Below are 21,533 nucleotides of genomic sequence, written 5' to 3'. Positions count from 1 at the left end.
CCCAGCTCTGTGGCCACACCACACAGTGGTGACCAGTAAAGCTCTCACCATGCTCCCCAACCTTGCAGCCAAGTTCATTCTCAACAGACTTGTTTACTATATCAGCCATGACGGATTCAGTAATGATTAAATACTTCCTTGTCACCTTGCCTCATTTCACTTAAACTTTCCAGTCTAGATTTACTTTTCAATCCACTTTGATGTGGTGTATTTTATATGACATTATTAGGGTATAAGAATATAATTCAATATTAAAAAAAATCCTTCCACATTGAATATTAGTACCTACAGTAAGGGGGAACCTAGCAGGTGACAAGGGAACATGCCTCAGCTGTTATTAAAAAAAAACAAAATGACAATCTATTCCCTGCCGCAGGTGACAGGGTTGGGGTGACATGGTGACACAAGACAGCAGAAATGTCCCATACATGCTTTCTTTAATTTCTTTAATCATTTCTGCTGAGTTCTTGCCAGCTGATTTAAATCTCTCCAGCTTTGAGGTGTCCAGAAATTGAACACTGCATCCCAGGAGCCATCTCTCTGAAAACTTTTAAAAAGGGATAATCGCTATTCTGTCCTAGGAGACAATGCTGCCTCAATTGTGTCTTAAAATAGTTGCGGCCATTTTAGCTGTCACATCACATTGCAGACTCGTAACTAAGTGAATCAACATGCTGTTTTCTCCATCTTCCAAATCATTAATAAAGATGAAGTTGAAAAGGGGGAAAAAAAACAGCTGGCAATTAGAAAATATTTTCTTACTTTGACATCTACTTTACTGTTGTACTCCCAAGGGAATTATCAAAACCCGGTCATTTCATCAATTTAAAAGGGATCCTGATAGGGCCTCCCTGGTGGCACAGGCGGTTGAGCACAGCGCTGTGAAGCTGTCTGCAGCTTCTGCAGCGTGGGTTCAATCCTGGCCAGCCGCGGGAGATACCCACAAGGCATGGCAGACCTCTCCTGTCTCTCCCGCTGCTCCCCTCAGCAGTGTATTTCAGTCAATCTGCTTGTTCTGTTCCCCACTCTGTCTCTGGTGAATCCTCTCACCTCCCCCACACCTCTGTCCTGTACCCCACAGTTCTTGTATGCATAAATAAATCTTTTAAAAAAATAAAATAAAAAGGACCCTGATAAAATACAGCACACCCTCTGTGATGTGCAAACCCTTTGTGAGGGCAGTACAGAAGGTACATTCATAGCCCCCGTAAGTGGAGCAGAAGAAACCTCTCCCCTTTGGCTCTGGTTGTTAGTATCTTACCCCCACTTCACTCTGTCTAGGGTTATGGAATAACTAGGTGAAAGCATCACGTCTGTGCTTCCTTCCCCCACAAAGCCCACAGCTACTTTCTGTACGCAAAATACAACATGCATTTGTGTCAGCCTTTGTAAATATTGAGGTCAAGATCCTTTCAGGGCCTCCCCTGGTGGTGCAGCGGTTGAGCGCTGGGCTGCAAGGCTGCCCGCAGCCTCTGCAGCGCTGGTTCATTCCCCGGCCATGGGCGAGAGTCCCACCAAAAAAAAAAAAAAAAATTGCATGGTCTACTGGGTGTTCTTATCATATCACACCACTCCTTAGTCACCACCCTGCACACTGGCTCCTGATTTGGGAGCTCAGCTCTCAGATGGCCCGTGTATACTAGAACCCCGACACCAAAAGCAGCCACATGGGGTTTTAATCCTGGATCTGCCTGTTACTAGCTCAGAGACTACTGGATAATTGTTCTGTTTAAGCTTCTGTTGCCCATGCCACAAATAGGTATAATAGTATTAATGAGATCATATAATTAAAGAATGTACAAGAATGTCCAGTATACAACACAGCAAACTGTGTTGTACAGCAATATGTTCGCTTTCCTTACCCCCATAGTAAACTAGCTGCTTAACTGTTCCTCTTACACATACATATACATACACACACACACACACACACACACACACACACACCCTACACTCATACACACATGCTCACACTCACACCTCGCCTGGCATTTCTATTCCATTCTAAGGCTACTCTGATGTACTACTGACCTTTCTAGTTTAAGTTGGTGCGAGACAGACAGGGTTAGAATTAGAATGTTGTTTTCCTCATATCTTTTAATGTTCCAGCTATCATTGTAGAGAAATAAAAGCAAATAGAGTTGACAAAGTTGCTATGAGGATTGATGTATATAAGTACATGCAATTTAATAACAGTTTACATAAAACTGGCAGGACAAGAATTTTCTTTATTGTAAGTAATATTAGTTGAGAAACTTGAATGATTCACAGAAAAATTCTATAGAACCTATAACTCTACAATGCAGTGCACTAATTGAATCATTTCCCTCTCTGGCTAGAGCTTAAAGAAATGTTAATCACTATCTTTTCCAATATTCTCATGGCAAAAAGGCTGATGTCCTTTAGAGTGTGTGTGACTGGTCTAAAGGCTTACGGCTTGTTTACATCCAAATCAGTTTCCCTAACTCCCCAATCCATGTTGTAGTTTCAAGGTGAGTTTTTACTTCCCAATCCCTTGCTCTCAATGCCCCTGCAAAAATATGGGGTATGAGCTCACAAAAGACCTCATCAAAGTGAAATCTTGGCCTTACGTCACCCAGTCTTCCATCACATCTAAGGCTTTTGACATTTACATGATGCTGGGGAGTGGGGAAGAAAGAACAGTATAGAGAAGGGGGGGTGGGGCAGGAGGAAGAATCAGATGAGCTTCATCCTGCAAAGCTTCTGAAAAATTCATGTGACAACAGCAAACCTTTTTTGGTAGCACTGAACTCAATTCTTGAAGATAATTAAAAATAAATAGGTATTTCAATGATATCCATATTTAGAAATGATTAAAGCAAGAAGCAGTCTCCGAGATCAAGCAGTTAAAATACCTCTTTGTAGGGATGAGGAAACTGAGTTGCAGGAGGGAGCCAGGTCAAGGTCTGGGATGCTCAAGGTCAAATGAGTGAGTGAGTGGTAGGAAGGAGCACCACTGATGACCGGTTAGCACTGTTTTCTTACAGGGTATCATAACTTCCTACTTTTGGGGGTGTTCTTCCATTTCTAGGTTTGAGAATCATTGATTTTAAAGTCTCCAGAATAAATCCCTGCCTTAGATAAACTCCCAGCAAACCATGTCCTGGCTGAAAGAACCAGGCCATGTCCCCTGCATCTGCCTGTGCTCTGTGCATTTCCTTCTCACCAGCCAGCTCGCCACTCACCCAGGAAGGCGGAAGGCGAGACAGTCCCATTGCTGCGTGACACCATGACGCTGATGCCCGTCTCTATGAAGGGCACCGAAAAGTCAACCACCTCGGAGCGCTCCTCGTTGATGGTGAGCGATCCCACCGCCATGTAGGCCCTCTTCATGACCACCTGGGGACAAAGGACAAGGCTGCCATAAGAACCTTCAGGAATCCAGGGGGCCACTAACATCTGTAGCCCAAAGGTGATTTCTCTGGATAGTGGGAACAGCCAAGATTCTTCGCTATTTTATATTTTATGAAATGCGTAACATGAGCATTCTTTCTATTAAAACAAAGGAGGTAAGAAATGGAAAGGACCTTGCTTCTCGACACTCACCTCTCCGATCATACCATTCCAGGTGCCATTGATTTTCTTGCCGTGCTTGCCATTGGTCACCAGGTAAAGGTCATAGGTGAACTTCACGGATTTAGAAATTTTCTTCAGGATATCAATACAGAACCCTTTGCAGCATTTTTTGATGTAACCTGGTTCCTCATCTGTTTTATTCCTAACCAATTAAAGAAACAAAACAGAGGCAAAATATGACCCTTTGTCTTAAAACCCCAAGCCCCGCACTGTCTCCCTTCAAAGCTCAGCCCAATTTATGGTGGAGCTGAGTGGGGAAATAAATTGGACCCCAGCATGGAAACTCATTCCAAAAGTGTTTGCTCACTTTTTAATGCTCCTCAGAAGTAGGGTAAGTACCAGGAAAGTGCCTGTCCCAAGGATGGATTTTCACACATTGAGCCCTTTCACTTAGCCAGCACTCAAATCCAGGCAGACAAGTTACTAGCATGTTAGAGGCCTCTGACGCTCCCTTCTAGATATTTCCTACCCTTACCAAAATCACCCTCATCCTGACTTCTAAGAGTAGATTCACTGTATCCATTTTTACAATGTTTCTAAATCTTGAAATTTCAAGACATGCTGGCCCAACAAAACCTATGTTAATAGCAATGTCCATTTAAATCTCCATAAATGGGAGGTGCTGGTGGATCCTGAGGTCTTGAGAGCAGGAGAGGCCAAAGTGGTAACTCTCCCAGGTCCTGGTCTGAAAGGAGCCAGACATCTGACTACTAGGCTCTAGGATCCTCAAAAATCACAGTTGGAACCCAATTGAGTCTAGGCTTCAGGGCCCAGGTGCTAACGCTGGGCGGACCATGCCCTCCTGTGCCACCCGGGGCCACGGGGAGGTGTCATACTCAGTGACGATGCGTTTTTGGCAGGGGACTGTGTTCCTCATGCAGGTGCCGCTCAGAGGGTCCACACTCTCCACAATGACAAATGGGGCTTCCTCCAGGGTGACAATGCTCAGATGGTCGTCCTCCTGCTCTTCGGTCTCCGGACACATTCGGGGCCACACGTAGTACTTCATCTGCAGGGACTTGTCTTTCCACTTCCCCACCTGCACAGGGGCAAACAGGAGACTCAGAATCCAGTGGCAGAGACAGGGCAGCCTGCCCTCGCATCACCTGGGAAGCTGGGTACCGTGGGTCAGGGTATAGAAAATGCTTTCCAAAAACATATTCAGAATGAAACCAAATCTAAGACAGGTCAGCCATTCATTGTCTTGGCCCATACTGAACACCAAAAGGGGCCCTATTATCTGCTGGGTGCCCCACTGAGCCCCATGGTGAAAGATGCACTATTATGGCCTTCATCAAGCTCATGATGAGTGAAGGCATCAAAAATGTAATCAAATGTTTTACCGGGCTGTGTGCTAAGTGCTAAAAGGGAAGCTGAGGCCACGCTCTGGGCAGACGCCAGCCTCTCCTGTGTGGCTGCCGGGTTCTTTCTACTTCACTGTAACAAGGAGCAGGAGAGTGAGAGCAGCAAATAGCTTTGGAAAGGTCAGCAGAATGATTGGAGCAAATGAGCCAGAAGGATGTGTTTTGGCTTGTAGCTGTGCTCCAGTGGGAAGCCATGTGGAGAACGGGGTGGATCGGAGTTGGAATGAAATAATAAGTCGGGATTAAGGAATACTCACACAGCGTGGCCTGGAAGGGGTGGGTTGGGACTGGGGATGAATGTCACGGTCAATGCAGAGATGCATCAACTGGGCTGGGAGGGAGGCCCAAGAGGAACCATCTAGGTCTCTGTGAGCTTCCGCACAGTGCCATGAAGGCTCTGTATCCCAAATTCACATCAACTCCACTATGAAAGGCAGGGGCCCCCTGGAATCCTGCATCAAATGGCCTTGCTGCCAATCATCAGAAGGTGTGTGTGGGCCCCAATATCTTCTAAAAGAGCCAGTCACTCCTGCTTTTATACTAGCATCTATATGATTTTGTGGGTGGGTTCTTGTTCTCACTCTACCATTGAGATTATTGGAAAAACAAGGAACACCTTTTAATTTTCTATAACTGAACATCTTTCATTATCACAAGGGATCATGGATTGCAAGCTCCTGCATCTTCCCAGTCTGTAATTTCCTCCAAGCAGTAACACAAATTAGTCACATGGGTGAGGCACCAGGAATACAAAGCTGCTTATCTTATTAACTATATATAAACCAATCAGAAGCAACAAATCATAATACTTGGTAAGTTTTCAGGCAAAGAGGCTTAGATCTCCATATCAAAATCATACCAAAACCCTCTCCTTTCTGTTTCTGCTTTTGTTTCCACTTAGATTTCTACTCAGTGCCTCCTAAAGTGTGGTTTCTACCTCCCAACTTGTCTGTACCGCCAACTTCCAAGCCCAAGTGAGGTTGGTACAGCCCCTGCTCTCGTTGAATTGTATCACAGGAACACAGCCAGTGTTTGGTATCCTGGACTATTTTGTTGGCATTACTGGGATGTTGGTTAGTTTTCTTCCAAGTGTGTAAACCTTAATCTCACTGCTGCGTTCAGAATCAGGCGCTGAGCCAACATTTGCTTTCCTTTATAGGTATAATCTTCTCCACACCATTGGTCCTGATTTGGGGGCAAGTCTGTTTTTCTTCCTGTTGCTCAGACTCACTTTCTCTAAAGCAAACATTTCCAAAGAGCTTTCTAGTTATATAGAGATGCTAAATGTTTTCTACCAGTGGTCAGGAAAATGTGGAGCTTTGGAGAAGGGAGACCCTGTACTGGGGACCCATGATGTAGGGCCACCCCCATTTGCCAGCAGCCCTGTGAGCCCAATGGACAAACTGATCATTGTGTTCTGTGATGTGAAAAAGATTGGGGAGCCTCCCCAGTGGCGCAGCGGTTGAGCACTGGGTTGCGAAGCTGCCCGCAGCCTCTGCAGCACCGGTTCGATCCCCGGCCACCAGGCAAGGGTCCCACATGGTGCGCAGACCTCTCCTGCCGCCCGCTGCTCCCCTCAGCAGTGTACTTCTGCCTGTCAGGCTGCCTGTTCTGCTCTCCGCTTTGGCTCTGGTGAATTCTCTCACCCTCCTGTGCTTCTGACTGTACCCAGTGCTTGTATAAATAAATGAGTGAATCCTAAAAAAAAAAAAGAAAAAAGAAAAAAAAAAGAAAAAGATTGGGAAGCCCTAAAGTACCATTTTTATTGTTCATTCCTATCATCTTCCCCCAATAATCCCTTTGTATTTTTCCCTTTTAAATCCAAATTTATCTTTCCCCATCTTTATTAGTACTAGCCTTATCCAGGAGCCCAGCATCCCCTTCTGAGATTATTGTAGGAAATTCAAATCCACACGAGGCTCCCCCTAGAGTCCACTGTGGGCACTGCAGCCAGATGGCTTTTCTTAAAACATCTCTTTGCCATATAATCCCTATTCAGAAATGTCATTAACCTCCCACTGTCCTTAGGATTCTGTCCAGACTTCTCACCTGGATTGCCAAGGTCTGTGCATTTATCATAATCTACCTTGATGCAGTCAATGTTACTATTTTGAAACAAGAATCCTTTGGTTGGTTGGGAAAGGGAGTTGTTGGTATTGGGAGCTAACCCAGGTTAATCAGGAACAGGTTTCAACATGCTAGCTGCATTTTCTTTCTGATAGACTTGCTGTATCTGTGAAACAAAGATGCTGCAGATGTACCATTATGACATTTCCACAACACCCTTGTGAACAAATGGGATATAATATAGATGTTGCATACTGTGCAGATTTGAAAGGAGTTAATATCTCTGTCAAAAAAAAAAAAACTATTTAATGAATCAATGGCAATAGAAAAAGAGGTATGTCAGGGGACTCTGCTCTGTTCTTAGAAGTGACCTGTAATTGTGTTTCAGAAAAAAAATAGAAACTAGGCTCACAAAACTGCAGCTAACACAGAGCTAGCTAGAAAGGGTAGAAGATAGACCGCATTGCAGAATCAAGGTTGAAAGTGATATGAATTAATTGGAATAATGGACTGAACAAAATGGAATAAAATTTAGCAGTATATATACTTAAAGTCTAGCCTTTGAGATTTTTCAAAAGGTAACTGCACAGCATCGAAATGGAGATATTTTAATAAAGAGTCGTCTAAAAGCTATTACAATTACATATTGGCATATTTATAGACTTACAGTGTCTAGCACATGGGGTGAGGAAGGGCTGGATGATTCCATAATGTTCTGTGTTGTTCCTCACTCCACTGCTGGGGAATTAGGTTCTGATCCTATGAGGGTATGATTTTTATTTACTGTATCATTCTCATTCCCCTAACAAGGTGTTCAAGCAATGCTCTCTGGCACAGCCTTTTCCAATTTCTTCTTAAGCTAGCTCGATCATGTCCTTGCTTCACTTAGACGCAATTCAACCCACAACTGTACACCTATCTGGGGCTATGTGCTAGAGATAACAATACCAGATGACATGTATTCAGGGCTTAGTAGGTGCAAGGCACTGAACATAACTTATGCCATGCATCAGCACGGCAACCTTGTGAGAGAGACCACTCCCTAATTTTTCATTTCATAGATGAGAACAGAGGGCCAGATGACATGCCCAGAGTCTCATGGTGAGTGAGGGCAGTGTCAGCGTTTGAAGCTGAACAGCCTGCACTGGAGCCTGGGTTCCGACCCAGCACACTGCACTGCTCCTCTGACAGTACAGGAAGAGACATGGTTCCTGTCCTCCAACGATGGTCTAGTGGGAGAAGACACAATTACAGATATTACCGGGTTAGGCTTTGGGAACTACCCTCAATACTCTGGGATTCCAAGCTGGAGAGGTTATTTCTGAAAGGGTCAGAGAAAAGCTTGAGGGAGACCTTCTTTGCACTGGGCTTAGGATGTAAATGATAGCTCACTAGGTCAAGAGTATTTTGTCCACTGAGGCAAGGACAGTCCTTCCCAGCTGAAAGGTATGAGATGTGGGAGAATGTCTAGCTCATTTCTGCTCCTTCTTAAACATCTGCTCACTCCAGCCAGGCAACACCTTATACTCCAGCATCTACTGGATTGCATGCTTCTCTTCCCAACTCATTCAAGGACTCAGGTTGGCAGGTAGATAGCTTGAACATGGCCATGACACCATGAGACGGGCCAATAAGGGATTTCTCCGTCGGACCCCATCCCATTTGTTAAACTTTAACAAGCTCACCACTGCCCAGGATCACGGAATCATTATTCCATGCTACTGACTACCTTATGCAGTGACATTTTAATTTTAATTAGATTCTAAACATGTCCCTAAGTAGTTCTGTGACCATGGACAAATATTTAACAGGTGCATCCATACACTCTCAGGATCCCAGGATGTCTTCGGGACAGACATTCTCTGTAGACCTCATCTAATCAGAGTCCAGCAAAAAGGTGTTCTTTGGGGCTATTTTCTGCAGTCAGGGAGGTATCTAACTTGTTTATACAAAAGGTTAACTTGTCTTAAAGTCACGATTCTTCTTTATTGCTTCTTCAAGGATGACTGCAATGAAAATGGAAGTTAAATTCCTTGAGGACTGACAGGAGAAAGATTTTTGAATAAAAGCCTCTCTGCCCTGAACATCAGGTTCACAAGGCGAATCCATAGGACTCATGTTAAAGAACACGTTTAATTCCCTTGGATATTTTGTGGAGCAAGACAATTAGAAACAAGTGAACAATTAAATAAAAGGGGAACTCCTTAGATAAGAGAACAATAACTTTTTCCAATTCATCCTTACAGGAAAAGAAGTATGGTGAAGATATTATAAATGGGAAAGTTTCTGCGTGATCAACACCAGTCAAGAGAGAAACAGACACCTGAGACACTGAATGGAAAAATCTGGGATGTTTCCCTACGATGCTTGAACTGGTGTAAGTATGTAAGTCTAGAAATACAGAGAGTCGTAAGAAACGAGGTTAATGGGAGATATTTCAGAGAAAATCCAGTGAGAAAACTGAATTAAGATTTTATAGTCAAGATTAAAATATGATCATGAAAAAGAAAATAATGAAGAAAATGTCTGTAAAGCACTCTGAATTCCTCAAGAGATAAGCACTAAACAAACATCATTACTACAAGCACATTTAACGACAACATCTGTCTATAAAAAATGCAGTTCTCTGCCATACTAACATTTTAAAAGATCTCTTGAGAACTGAAATCATCTTTCTCAAGAGAAAAAAAAATCTCTGATTAGTTTTCTCACAAAAACATGGCGTCACTTTTAGGGTTTCTGGTTGGGTTCTCTTAGTACAAGCTGAACACCTGTTCAGCGGGAATTTTCCTCAGAAGGGAGTCTACCTCACAGACCTACAGCATATTACTCCATAAAGCCCTTCCTTATGAAAAGTCTAGAGAACCAGTCTGGTTACTTCAGACTTCAAAGTCTTCCTGCTGCTAACAGATTCTCTCCATTACCACCAGTGAAATTGGTGTCAATTAGTTCTCTGACTAGGCTATGCAGAAAAATAACAAAGGGACAGTGCTCCTTCCGAAAGCCCCTGAGTTGTGCCTTGGGTGAGTGTGTCATCTTGAACATGGAGCAGGGGCCTGGACAGGGCAGGGCTGCCATGAAAGTCTCTGTGTTCCCCCACAGATAGCGAAGGACATCAGTCTCCCCCAACCATGTCTCTCTTCTGCACACAAAGTCATTTTTTAAGATCCGGGAACAAAAAGCACTTATTAGAGCCTCTTTAGACGTCAAAGGTTACTTTTCAAAAAAATCAAAGCATTTTTGTTTCTTGCTTGAGATGACATCTGGATCTAACACTAAATGTTTGCTACTTATCAGAAGCCTTCATCTGACTTTTAAAATACAAAATATAACAACGTGTCAGGCAGAGTCTCTGGGAGGCAGCCTGAATCTATCTGCAGCCTGGTCCATCCGAAAGTGGAGTCCTGCCAGGCTGCTGCCCCTAGACAGGCCCGAGAGTCCTCACAGAGCCAAAATAACTCCCATTCCTCTTCCCCAAAGTGATACCGCTTAGCTCTGAGGAATTTTAAAGGTCAAATATTGAACAGTTCTTCATTTTGTGCATTTTTAATTTTTCCATAAGGGCCCCTTCCTATCTTTTCTAACTAAGTGAAACTTCTTGTGTGTGACCCTCCAATTCGCTATACATATATATAAGTTGAACCTTGAACAATATACATTTGAACTGCGTGGCTTCACTGACACGGGGATATTTTTTTTCTATCCCCAGGTTCCCCAATCACAGAACCCACATTTATGGATTCAGCCAGCCTGGGATATGACATCAGTTGGTTGGATTTGCAGGTGCAGAGTGTGCATAGACAGAAAGCTTACTATAGGGGACCCGAGCGATTCCCCCTACAGGTATCGAAGGGACAGTTACAGTTAAGCTGTGGGAGGGTGGGTCAAAAGTTTTATGTGGATTTTTAACTATGCATGCAGTTGCTATCCCTAATGGATGCTTTGTCTAAGAGCCAACTGTGTGAAAAGGGGGTGGGGGTGCATGAGTGTATACATGTGTTTTTTCTGAAGTTGGATCATGACATACACTTATCTCTGCAACTTGCTTTTCCCACATAATTACACATAATAGATTTTTCTTTTAGTTCTGGAGAAGACAGATATAACTCCCTTGAGCAGCTCCACAGCCATCCTTAATCATGAACATGCTTCCGGGCGCTCCCTGGTGGCCTAGGGGTTCAGTCTCACTGGCGCCTGAGTTTGATCCCTGGCCAGGGAGCTACCCACATGGCACAGCAGACCTCCCCTGTCTCACCCACTGCTCCCCTCAGCAGTATATTTCAGTAGATCCACCTATTCACTCTGTCTCTGGTGAATATTCTCATCCCCACACCTCTGGCCTGCACCCCAGTTCTTCTATGCATAAATAAATAAATCTTTAAAAAAATAATGAACGTGCTTCAATTTATCCAGTTGTAGCACTCCTAACTGATATCAGGAAATTTCTCAAAAAATTTAACCAAAATATATGCCTATCTTGGTATTTCCAAAGCATCAATTCCAAGTAGTGAAAAAGTAGAATAAAATTATGTTTTCAAATATTCTCAATGCCGTGAGAAGACTTTACCCAAAGTCTGCAGCACTGGAAATTCCTGTCGTAACTGAAATGCCTATCACAAAGGCCAAGAGGAACGCTGGCTCACCTCCTCGCCACCTGGGGTTTTTATCACTATTAAACATTTGCCAACCTGAGGAATGAAAACCAGTATCTAATTGCTCCAATTTTCATCTGACTCGCTGGGAGTTAGTGCACCTCTACACACCTATTAGCCATTCAGATTTCATCTTCTACCCTCTGGTCACATCCTTCACCTGATTTCCATGAAGGTGTTTGTCTTATCTATTCCCAGGGAGCCCCTGGTGTAGCATGATAGCCCCCCTTTATCTGTTGGATGTACCTGAAATATGTTCTTACTCTGGGATTTGTCTTCTGACTGTTTTAGTATTTTTTTAAAGCACTGCATTTTTCTTTTTTCCTTTTCAAGTACAATGTCTTCTTACATAGGATTTTTGGTTTCCTACTTGACTTAAAAAGATATATGTATCATTATATAGAATATTATATATATATATAAAATGTTATTTATAAGAATGGATAGAGCTAATGTAGTAGTTTCTTACAATACAGTTATCAACTATCATGAATAATATGTATGCTGAATTGCTTAGGTTTGAAAGGTACTGATATCTTCAACTCAACTTGGAAACAAAAAAAAAAATAGAGATATTGGTTGATAAATGAGACATGTTTTAAGCAAATGTAACAAAATGATAACAACAGTATATGGTAGGTGTTCACTGTAAAATTCTTTCAACTTTCCTCTGTGTTTGAACATTATCATAATAAAATGTTGACAGGGAAAACTTCCCCTTGGAAGTGCTCTTTGTAATTAAGAATTATACCTAGCTTAGTTTCTGTGTGGCACAGTCACATCCCTATTTCTCAAATACTCTGCATCCTTCTCAACCCTTCTATGAAGCTGTCCCTGGTCACGGTCCAGAGAACAAGCTCCGTCATTTGAACTTTCGGCATCATTTTGTGGGCCAATCTCTCCCTGGGGCCAGTAAACTCAAATATTAGCGATGGTTTGATAACACACTCCTCTCTGAGTGTGCCTTTTGGCCCTTAAGGGCAGGGACTGTATTCATTTACCTGGCTTGAACAAGTGTGTCCTCAGGATATTACTGCCTGACGTCACTGGGGGGGAAAACAACGTACCCTCCATAAGCCTCCACTAGAGCCTACGCCGTGTTCTTCCGTGACGAGACCCCAGGATAAAGGCTGCCCCCCCTCACTGCCTCACTGCATTGTCTCTCCAGTCTGACCACAAACGTGCCCTAGACACACTCTGTTCCCTGTGGACTCCTGTGTGCGTCATGTTCTAGGCTGGGCCTGGCCTAAAAGGCCCTGGGACTGTTTGCTGCTCCTTCACTACTGTTTGCATACTCAGTAACGTCTAGGTTCAGAGACCTAGCTTTTGGAAAAATGCATCTGAATCCATGTTTATATTTGACCCTGACTACCTTGGCCTATTCCTACTGCATCCTCACCAAGCTGGACCTGGAAGCTCTGGCCACACACAGTGAGGGGAAGCCCACTCTGTCATTCTCAATGAAACCCACATGGATCCCCAGTGGCACCTGAGACATCAGTGGCCATTTTTTAAAAAATATTTATTTATGCATACAAGAACTGGGGTACAGGCCAGAGGTGAGGGGGGTGAGAGGATTCACCAGAGTGGGCAGACTGACTGAAATACACTGCTGAGGGGAGCAGCAGGAGAGACAGGAGAGGTCTACTGCGCCATGTGGGTAGCTCCCTGGCCGGGGATTGAACTAGTGCTGCAGTGGCTGCGGAAAGCTTCATAGGTTGCTTCTTAACCCCTTGAGCCACCAGGGAGGCCCCATCAGTGGCCATTTTGAGCATCAGCTGCCACTCCTGGCTGACCCCTGTCTCCCCAAGAGAGCCTGAGCGTCCTGGGGGCTGGACAGACCATGCTTCTGTGGTATGGATGAGCCCGTCCCCCCACCCCAACACACCACCTGCTCTGGAGGGAGAAGGAAAGGGAAAGGGGAAGGTGGAGCAGATCTGGTGCCAGGATAGAAGCTGCTGATCCCCTCAGTGCACAGCGAGAGGCTATGGTCATTTTAGACACCACCACGAGCAGAGACACGGTACTTTCAGAGTAGCTAGTTATTATGGGCCAGGCCTTTGTGGGGTCACCTCTCAGAGTTTAAGGCATTTCATTGTCACTAAGTCCCCCAAAAGGTGGGTATCACTATACCCACAGAACAGATGACATAGAGGGGAGGATGCTAAGTGAAGTAGCTCAGAAGGAGAAAGACATAGCAGACTCAAATATGGACTATAAAGACACAAAACAAAGGAACAGACAACTAAACCAAAATAAATTCTAGACACCTGACTATAGAATTGAGGCTACCAGAGGTGGAAGGTAGGGGTGTTGAGGAGCCAAGGGGGGGAAGGGGAGGAAGGGGTACAGTGGACTGTGGTGGAGGATTATGGGTACCTTGGTGACATAACATACATCTGATGAGGTGTGAACCTGATCCTCTGAGTCACATACAGTGTTATAAACTAGTGTTACCTCAACTAAAAGAACATTACCAGCCCCTCCCACCCTCAAACTGAGGCTCACCACCAATCTGTTTGACTCTAGAAACCTGTGTTTCTCTCACCTCTGCCAAGAGAATATTCTTGCCTTTCTATTAAGGAAGGAGTAGATCTGAAGATCTGAAGATTATCTTCCACCCTCACCTCAGCCTCCCAGAAATGGCTGCTGCCAATGACTGTGTCTAAAGGCTTCAGGGCAAACAATGACTGAAGGCTATGGTGAGGCCAGAAAGCAAGGGGCTGGCAGGGAGGCTGGGCACGGAAAAGTTCTGTGACCTTTGGGGACTTATTTCATCTCTGTGTGCCTGGCTGGTATTTGTTTTATGCAAGTGCTTACTAATTTTTCTCCTCCATCTCTCCTGCCTTGTTATTAATATTGAAAGTATCAGTACAGCTCCTAAATGTTGCTAATTCCTCCCAAAAACATTGTGTTGTGTGTGTGTGTGTGTGTGTATGCGTGCATGCCAATGGCAAAAGGGAAATACTAAATAACATCCAACTTCTCAAACTTTCAACTCAATTGGTTTCAAATGTCAGGGTAAACTCCCGGCGGTATTTTTGGTTTTGTACAGATTTTCCATTCAGGTGCAAATAAAAAAAGAAATCACAATAAAAAATGCAATGACCCTTACAGATTTACCAAAGAGGATGAATTCAAAAGGCTCCATTGAGCCCGGTGTTCGGTGTTCTTTTTTTTTTTTTAAAGATTTATTTATTTATTTTATATAAGCATTGGGTACAGTCAGAAGCACGGGAGGGTGAGAGAATCCACCAGAGCCAGAGTGGGGAACAGAACAGGCAGACTGACGAAATACACTGCTGAGGGGAGCAGCGGGTGCGGCAGGAGAGGTCTGCATGCCATGTGGCACCCTCACCGGCTGGCCGGGGATCGAACCATCGCTACAGAAGCTGCAGACAGCTTCGCAGCCCAGCGCTCAACCGCTGCACCACCAGCAAGGCGCTGAGCCCGGTGTTCTATCTTCATGAATCCTCCTCAAAATAAGAGGTAGATTTTAAAGGCAGCAGTGACAGCTTTAGGTGAGAGCATTTTTTGCAAATAGTTTGCTAAACAGGTTCAAAGATTTAACATGTTTTCCTGGGGAATCTGATGTCTTCCTAGCTCAAGGGTTTGAAATCTTCCAGCCTCAACTCCTGATTGGACAGCAACTCTCTGAATCCCATTCTGGAATGCAGAGGAGCTCAATTATGGAGCGCTGAGCTCCACCTTCTCCTGTGATCTACCTTCTTTCCAAAAGGCCTCTCTTCCCCAACACCGGAACTGAGTCCTGTACCAACCTCTGGGACCCGCAGGACCCAGGCAGAAACCTCAGGAGACTAATCACGGCCTCCTCCTTGCTTCTTCTCCAAATTTCAAATGCATTCAATGTCTCAAGAAAAGGTGACCTGAAAACACACAGCAATGTTCCCAGAGCTCTCAGACACACTGGGCTGGCACCTTGCACCTCTCAAGTGTTTCTCAGTACTCCAAGAAAAATAATATCAATTGTTGCACATTCAGTACATCAACCAAAGAGACAAAATTGGATTTTAATGCAACTTTTCCAGAGCTAGAAAAGATGATTGGGACTGGAGCTGGACCTCATCAGGAGAGATTGTGGAGAGCCTCACAGGCAGGTGCTCACACACAGGGGCCAAAAGGAAAGAGACAGGAGGTCACCTAGAGAAGGAACAGAGCACAGGCATGTAACAACACATTCCAGACCACAGATCTGAATGCAAACTCTGATAATTACGAATGTGTTTTGAGGCACAACCAAGCAGCAGAGGAAACCCAAGGCGTAAGGCTGTGAATATATATGAAAAGAAACAAGGCATAAACATCAAAAGGACTCATAAAAGTTACTGAGGCAATAAGAAGCACAAATAGAGGAGGTCAAAGTCATTGCAAATCCATTTTAATTTTAAAAGACTAGACCACAGAGAGATGAAACAAAAACCATGAGATGTGCATCTAAGAGGGTATCTTGTAGAATTCATAGAACAGTCTCACTCCTCGGTAAGCCCACACAAACAGGATGAAGTCCCTGACAAGAATGCTCTCTCTGCATTCCTAACCATATCACTCTTCCTTGGGCAGAAAAATTTGATTTTGTAGACATGCATGCCTGTTGAGTAGATAATAGTGTTTTTTTTCTCCCAGAACATTCTGGAATATGCTATTCCAACCTCGGATTTCCAAATCCATTTCATTTCTCACTAAAATTCCTTCCCCTACCTTTGGAGAGCAGACAGGACCTCAGCTAAGGCTCTCACTCAAGCTTCCATTTTTCAGACTATCTCTTGCCTGGATTTCTGGACTATTCCTACTGGTTTCCCCACCTCCAGTCTTATCTTCCTTTAGAGTTCTTCCTCTCCTCAGCTCCCAGAATGCTTTCTCTAAAATATAGGTCTGACCCTTCCTACACCTTCCCCAAAGTCTGTCAGAGCCTCCTCATTCAGCCATGCAATGATGTCCCATCTCTTTGGAAAGCACACATCAGTTCCTCACCTTTTCTCTTATCTCCCTCCTCCTCTTCCAAAAGGCCTATCCCCCTTCTTCCCTGCTTTCTTTTTGGCTAATATCTTCATATTCCTAGACTAACTTTATCTGATAGTAACACACTATGTTGTTTCTTGCATGAATGTCTTTACTCAAACTGGAATTCTCTAATTTACTCCTCCTCTGGATGACACTTACTTGGTCTTTAGGATTCAGTTCTGGTAGTGTCTATGCAAAGAAGCTTGTCTTTACCATAGCCACAGACTGGGTTCTCAACTCAGACAAAGCACCCTTTTATTATACTCCTAAAATACCTCATGCATATCTCAATTACGGAATTTGCCACAATATACGATCATTAGTTGTTTATGAGTTTCCACCAGTACATTATGATATCCTTGGTGGCAGGGACTGAATATTATTTCTTGTACACCCAATGCCAAGCACAGCGGGCACTCAGTACATATAAGGTAAATAAGTAAGTGAATGGGATTTCAGAAGGAGAATTCACTCTTGACAGCTAATGATAGATGCTGAGAACTCTACTAATAAAACCAGCTAATATTTATTAAGCATTTACTATGTGCCAGGGACCATGCTAAGCAAGGCACATGCATTATTGGCTTAATGCTTAAATAGTTTTATAAGGCGAAGATGACTTTTACATCTTTTCGCAGGTTATTACACTGGTTGTACATGATGAATCACGTGCCCTAGTACTCAGGCCTTTGCATAGCTCCCTCACTGATTCTGGGTTTGTCCTTGTGGCTTCCTTTGACCAACAGGATAGCAAAAACTGACAAATGTATAGGTTTAATGAGTGACTATGCAATGGGCTTTGCCTTCTTGGAATGTTGAAAACCATTTTTCTTAGAACTCTGAAACAATTTGGGCTAGCCTTCTTGAGTATGAGCAAACATGCAAAATGAGACATGGCTGGTAGCCAATACCAACAGACAGACACAAGAGCCAGGTTATTTGGGGTTATCCAGCCTCAAATGAGCCACCAATTGCCTGCATCAGATAAGTAAACTGATGAATCTGACCCAAGAACCACCCAGCTCATCCCAGCTGACCCAAAGGAAGGTGGGTAATAAAATGGTAATTGTTTTAAGCCACTAAGCTTTGTGGTGGTGGTTACACAGCAAGGTTAACTGAATAAAGGCACCTTGGAGAAGGCCATACTTATCAGGCAAAATGAAGGAGGAAGATAAGAAACAAGACAGAGAATTAAAAGACACAACAACACAGTTCTTTAGAGCTGTTTAATATAAATAAGTACAGTGCTGACGCAAGTCCTTCTTAATTGTAGTACTGTTGCAATGGTGCTAAACATAGAGCTGGGAGTCCTGGATTTCAGGCCGGGCCCCATCACTGACAAGTCTCGTGATTATGACAAATCACTTAACCTCTTGGAATCTGAGTGTCTTTATCAGCAAAGTGGGGAGATGAGTGACTATGTCTATGTGTGGACATCACACATATACTCTGTTCTACTAATCTCACTGGGTTGGTACAGTGAGATTTGAGCACTACAATAAAATACTCAAATATAAGTATTAGCATTATAGAAATTAATTTCTCTTGGTCACAACTACAAACAGTTTAACCAAAGTTGGTGGGACAGTGAGGGGGGAAGCGCCAAGATGGGAAATCCAGAATTCAGGCTGTCAGCAGGGTTCCCTGTACCAAAGTTTCTCTGATAGCTATTTGAACACCCCTAGTACCAGTGGTATCTTATTTTCTTTCATAAGGTGATTTTGGGATCACTTGTCTAACTTTTTTTTTTTCTTTCAGGGTTTATAATCCAGGTTCTTAACATCCATTAAAGATTGGGGACAGGAGTGTGTAGACAGGGTAGAGGTCTGCTTCTGACCACCCTCAGGACCCTGTCCATTCACCTTGCTTGGCCTGATCATCAAATATAGCATTCACCAGAACACCTTCTTAAGGGTTCATGAGCGATAAATATGACAATGTAAGTGAAGTGTCTTGAAACTGGCCAGACCCTGCAGAAAGGCAAGGCAGCAGAAGCAATTCCATCTGGCAAAAAATGCTTGATATTCAGGAGTATTCTCTTAGAGGAGGTTATTTATACAAATGGTGTGCCAGACACTGGCCTAGATGGTAGGTTTTGCATGGGAAAAATGGGAAAAGGACATTCTGAAATGCAAGGTAATTTGCCTGTGGTCCCATAATTAATTAACGGGTGAACCGGATTCAACTCCTCATGTGCCTCCCTCCAAAGCCTGCGCTTCTCGCATCATTCTGGGTGGTCTCCAGATGGAACCTCCTCAGCCTGCGGGAGAGTAAATTTACTTGCCAGGTAGCTTACCCATAAATGGGGTCACCAGCTTGTGGCTAAAGAAACAGATGATGAAAAAGTGCTGGGGGAGAAAACGTCTGTTTACAAACATAGCTTAATTAGTCAACTCAGATGAGGCAGAAGAGGCGGTTCCCAGATGCGTGACAAGAAGAATTAATTAGCAGGCAGGCACCCGTGCTCGGCCTTGGGTCTCCATCCCCAGCACATGGTGGAATGAAATTACTTAATTGCCTCAGTGCCCCTCACCTTCTCTGAGTTGCCCCTCAACTTAACTCCAGCCATTGACTGAGGGAAGAAAAGGAAAATCTTCATTGATAATAACAAGCAAACTGAAAGACTCCAGCAAGGAAACTTGAGGTGAACTCCAGGAAAGTTGGGGGGGGGAGTGTCTGGCTCTCCAGTTCAAGGTCCAAAGGGTCAGAATAAAATGCAGATGAAGTTAGGTGACACCACAGCAGGACTTGGAAGTTCCAAATCTGTAACTTCTGAGGTAAATAAATTGGAAAACTAAAACTACACTCTCATTTCTAGTCATCCACTCGGCTTCTGTTCTCTTCGTGGATGCAAGGGAATTGCATGAAAAAAGCCAAGGGAACAGGCCACTGCCTCCATTTTCAACTTCATTTTGCTCACTGAAAGATAAAGGCTCCTGCAGGAATGGAAGAAGTCCTTCACCCAAGTTACTTGTTGTAAATACCAACAATGTGTGAAATCTGCAGGGACCACTGCACAGTGGGGTTGGGCCAGCCCAGAGGGTAAGGACACAGAGCCGTGTGCAGTGAGCTGTGTGCTGCTCCAGCCCACAAGTGACGTTATGAATCAGAGTCACCTGGCAGGAGGGGGTCCTTCTCTGTCCCCACTGTGAGCATGTCCTGGGATGGGGGAGTGTATTTCTAAAAAGTGCTCCTCACTCGCTGCCTATGTTTTTGTCAGGGAACTGCCGTGTATTCTGCAGTTGTTTGGGACTTGCCTTCTGCCTAATTAAGCAGGGGAAGTTAATGAGGTATGAAGTGACTTTGTGCCACACAGTAAAGAGGATACAACGCTAACAGAGAGAAGGAAGGGAGGCATCAGGGTGAAGAGTCAAGTGAGGCTTCAGGCTGGGGGCCAGGCAGAGGGTAGAGAGGGACACACAGGCAAGGCCGGATTCCATGCAAGTGGGGGAATAAGCATAGATTTTAGACCTGGAAGTGAGCTAGAGAACCTCAAGGGTTTCCAACCAGCTCTATGTTACAATCACCTGTGAAGCTGTCAAAATGCTGATTCCTGGGCCCTGTTCCACACCTATTACACTGGAACTTCTCAGCAGGATGTTCATCAGCAGTATTATTTATAATCTGCCCAGGTGTTTTTTTTTTTTTTTTTAAAGATTTGTTTATGAATACAAGAACCAGGTGCAGACCAGAGGTAGGGGGCGGGGTGAGAGGATTCACCAGAGACCAAGTGGGAAGCAGAACAGGCAGATCTATTGAAATACACTGCTGAGGAGAGCAGCGGGCAAGTCAGGAGAAGTCTGTTGCACCATGTGGGTTGCTCCTGGCCAGTGGGGGATTGAACTCGTGCTGCATTGGCTGGCTATAGCTTGATAGTGTTGTCTTTTTTTTTTTTAAGATTTATTTATTCATACAAGAACCAGGGTACAGACCAGATGTGTGGGAGGTGGGAGGATTCACCAAAGACAGAGTGGTGAGCAGAACAGGCAGATATACTGAAATACACTGCTAAGGGGAAAAGCCAGAGAGACAGGAGAGGTCTGCTGCACCATGTGGGTTTCTCCCCGGCCGGCCAGGATCGAACCCACGCTGCAGAGGCTGCAGATAGCTTCACAGTGGGGTGCTCAACTGCCTGTGCCACCAGGGAGGTCCTTGATAGTGCTGCCTTTAACCCTGTGATACCAGGGAGGCCCTTCCTGGGTGTTCTAATGGGAAGCAGGACGGACGATCACCCATCTACTATCATCTCTTCATTGCGTGAAAGCAGAAATGAGGGAATACATTTGGAGAAGTGAAGGGAAGTGCAAGCAGGTGTCGGTTAGGTGTCATTTCTTGGAGCTCCATGGCCTTGCTGGGCATCCCTGACCTAGTCAGGCTGTCCTACTTGTGCATGTCAGTAGATTCCATCATGAACTTGGTAGTGATGCTGAAGGAGTTAAAGAGTGAGCCCAGAGGAACCTGAAGTGTGGTGCCCCGACCAGCAGCCTCAGCATCCCTGGGGAATGTACGAGCAGTGCAGATTCCCAGGCATCACTCCAGATCTACTGAATCAGCAAGTGTGGAGGTGGATCGCAGAAATCCAGGTTCTAGCAAGTCTGATGTGCACTGAAGCACGAGAAGCACTGGAGGGGCCGTCATGTTTCAACAATGGTCTTTCGAGGCTGGAAGCAGAGCGGGAGGGAATGGCAGGAGGAAGGTCATGAGGTCCCTGGCCCCTGTAAATGATCATGAAAGCTCACAGGGTCATCAAGGTGTCATGAAGGACCAAGGGTAAAACTCATCCCTGTCTACAACGAAGATGCCAATAGTACCTGCCTGAGCTGCAGCAAGC

The 21,533-nt window shown here is 44.4% G+C and overlaps 1 protein-coding gene across 1 annotated transcript in view; it reads right to left on the bottom strand.

Annotated features, from left to right (window-relative positions):
- The window catches only part of GRIN2B (glutamate ionotropic receptor NMDA type subunit 2B), a gene marked incomplete at both ends in the record, with an annotated part of 307,788 nt that overhangs the window by 47,606 nt on the left and 238,649 nt on the right, over window positions 1-21,533 (bottom strand). The window contains 3 exons of the mRNA XM_084256211.1: window positions 3,207-3,360; window positions 3,568-3,739; window positions 4,434-4,636. Coding sequence (XP_084112337.1) covers window positions 3,207-3,360; window positions 3,568-3,739; window positions 4,434-4,636 — 529 coding nt within the window. The remainder of the gene's footprint in view (window positions 1-3,206; window positions 3,361-3,567; window positions 3,740-4,433; window positions 4,637-21,533) is intronic.

Source organism: Talpa europaea (assembly GCF_964194135.1).
Source record: "Talpa europaea genome assembly, chromosome: 15".
In the NCBI taxonomy this organism is placed as follows: domain Eukaryota; kingdom Metazoa; phylum Chordata; class Mammalia; order Eulipotyphla; family Talpidae; genus Talpa; species Talpa europaea.
This window is presented reverse-complemented; position numbering and strand designations above follow the sequence as displayed.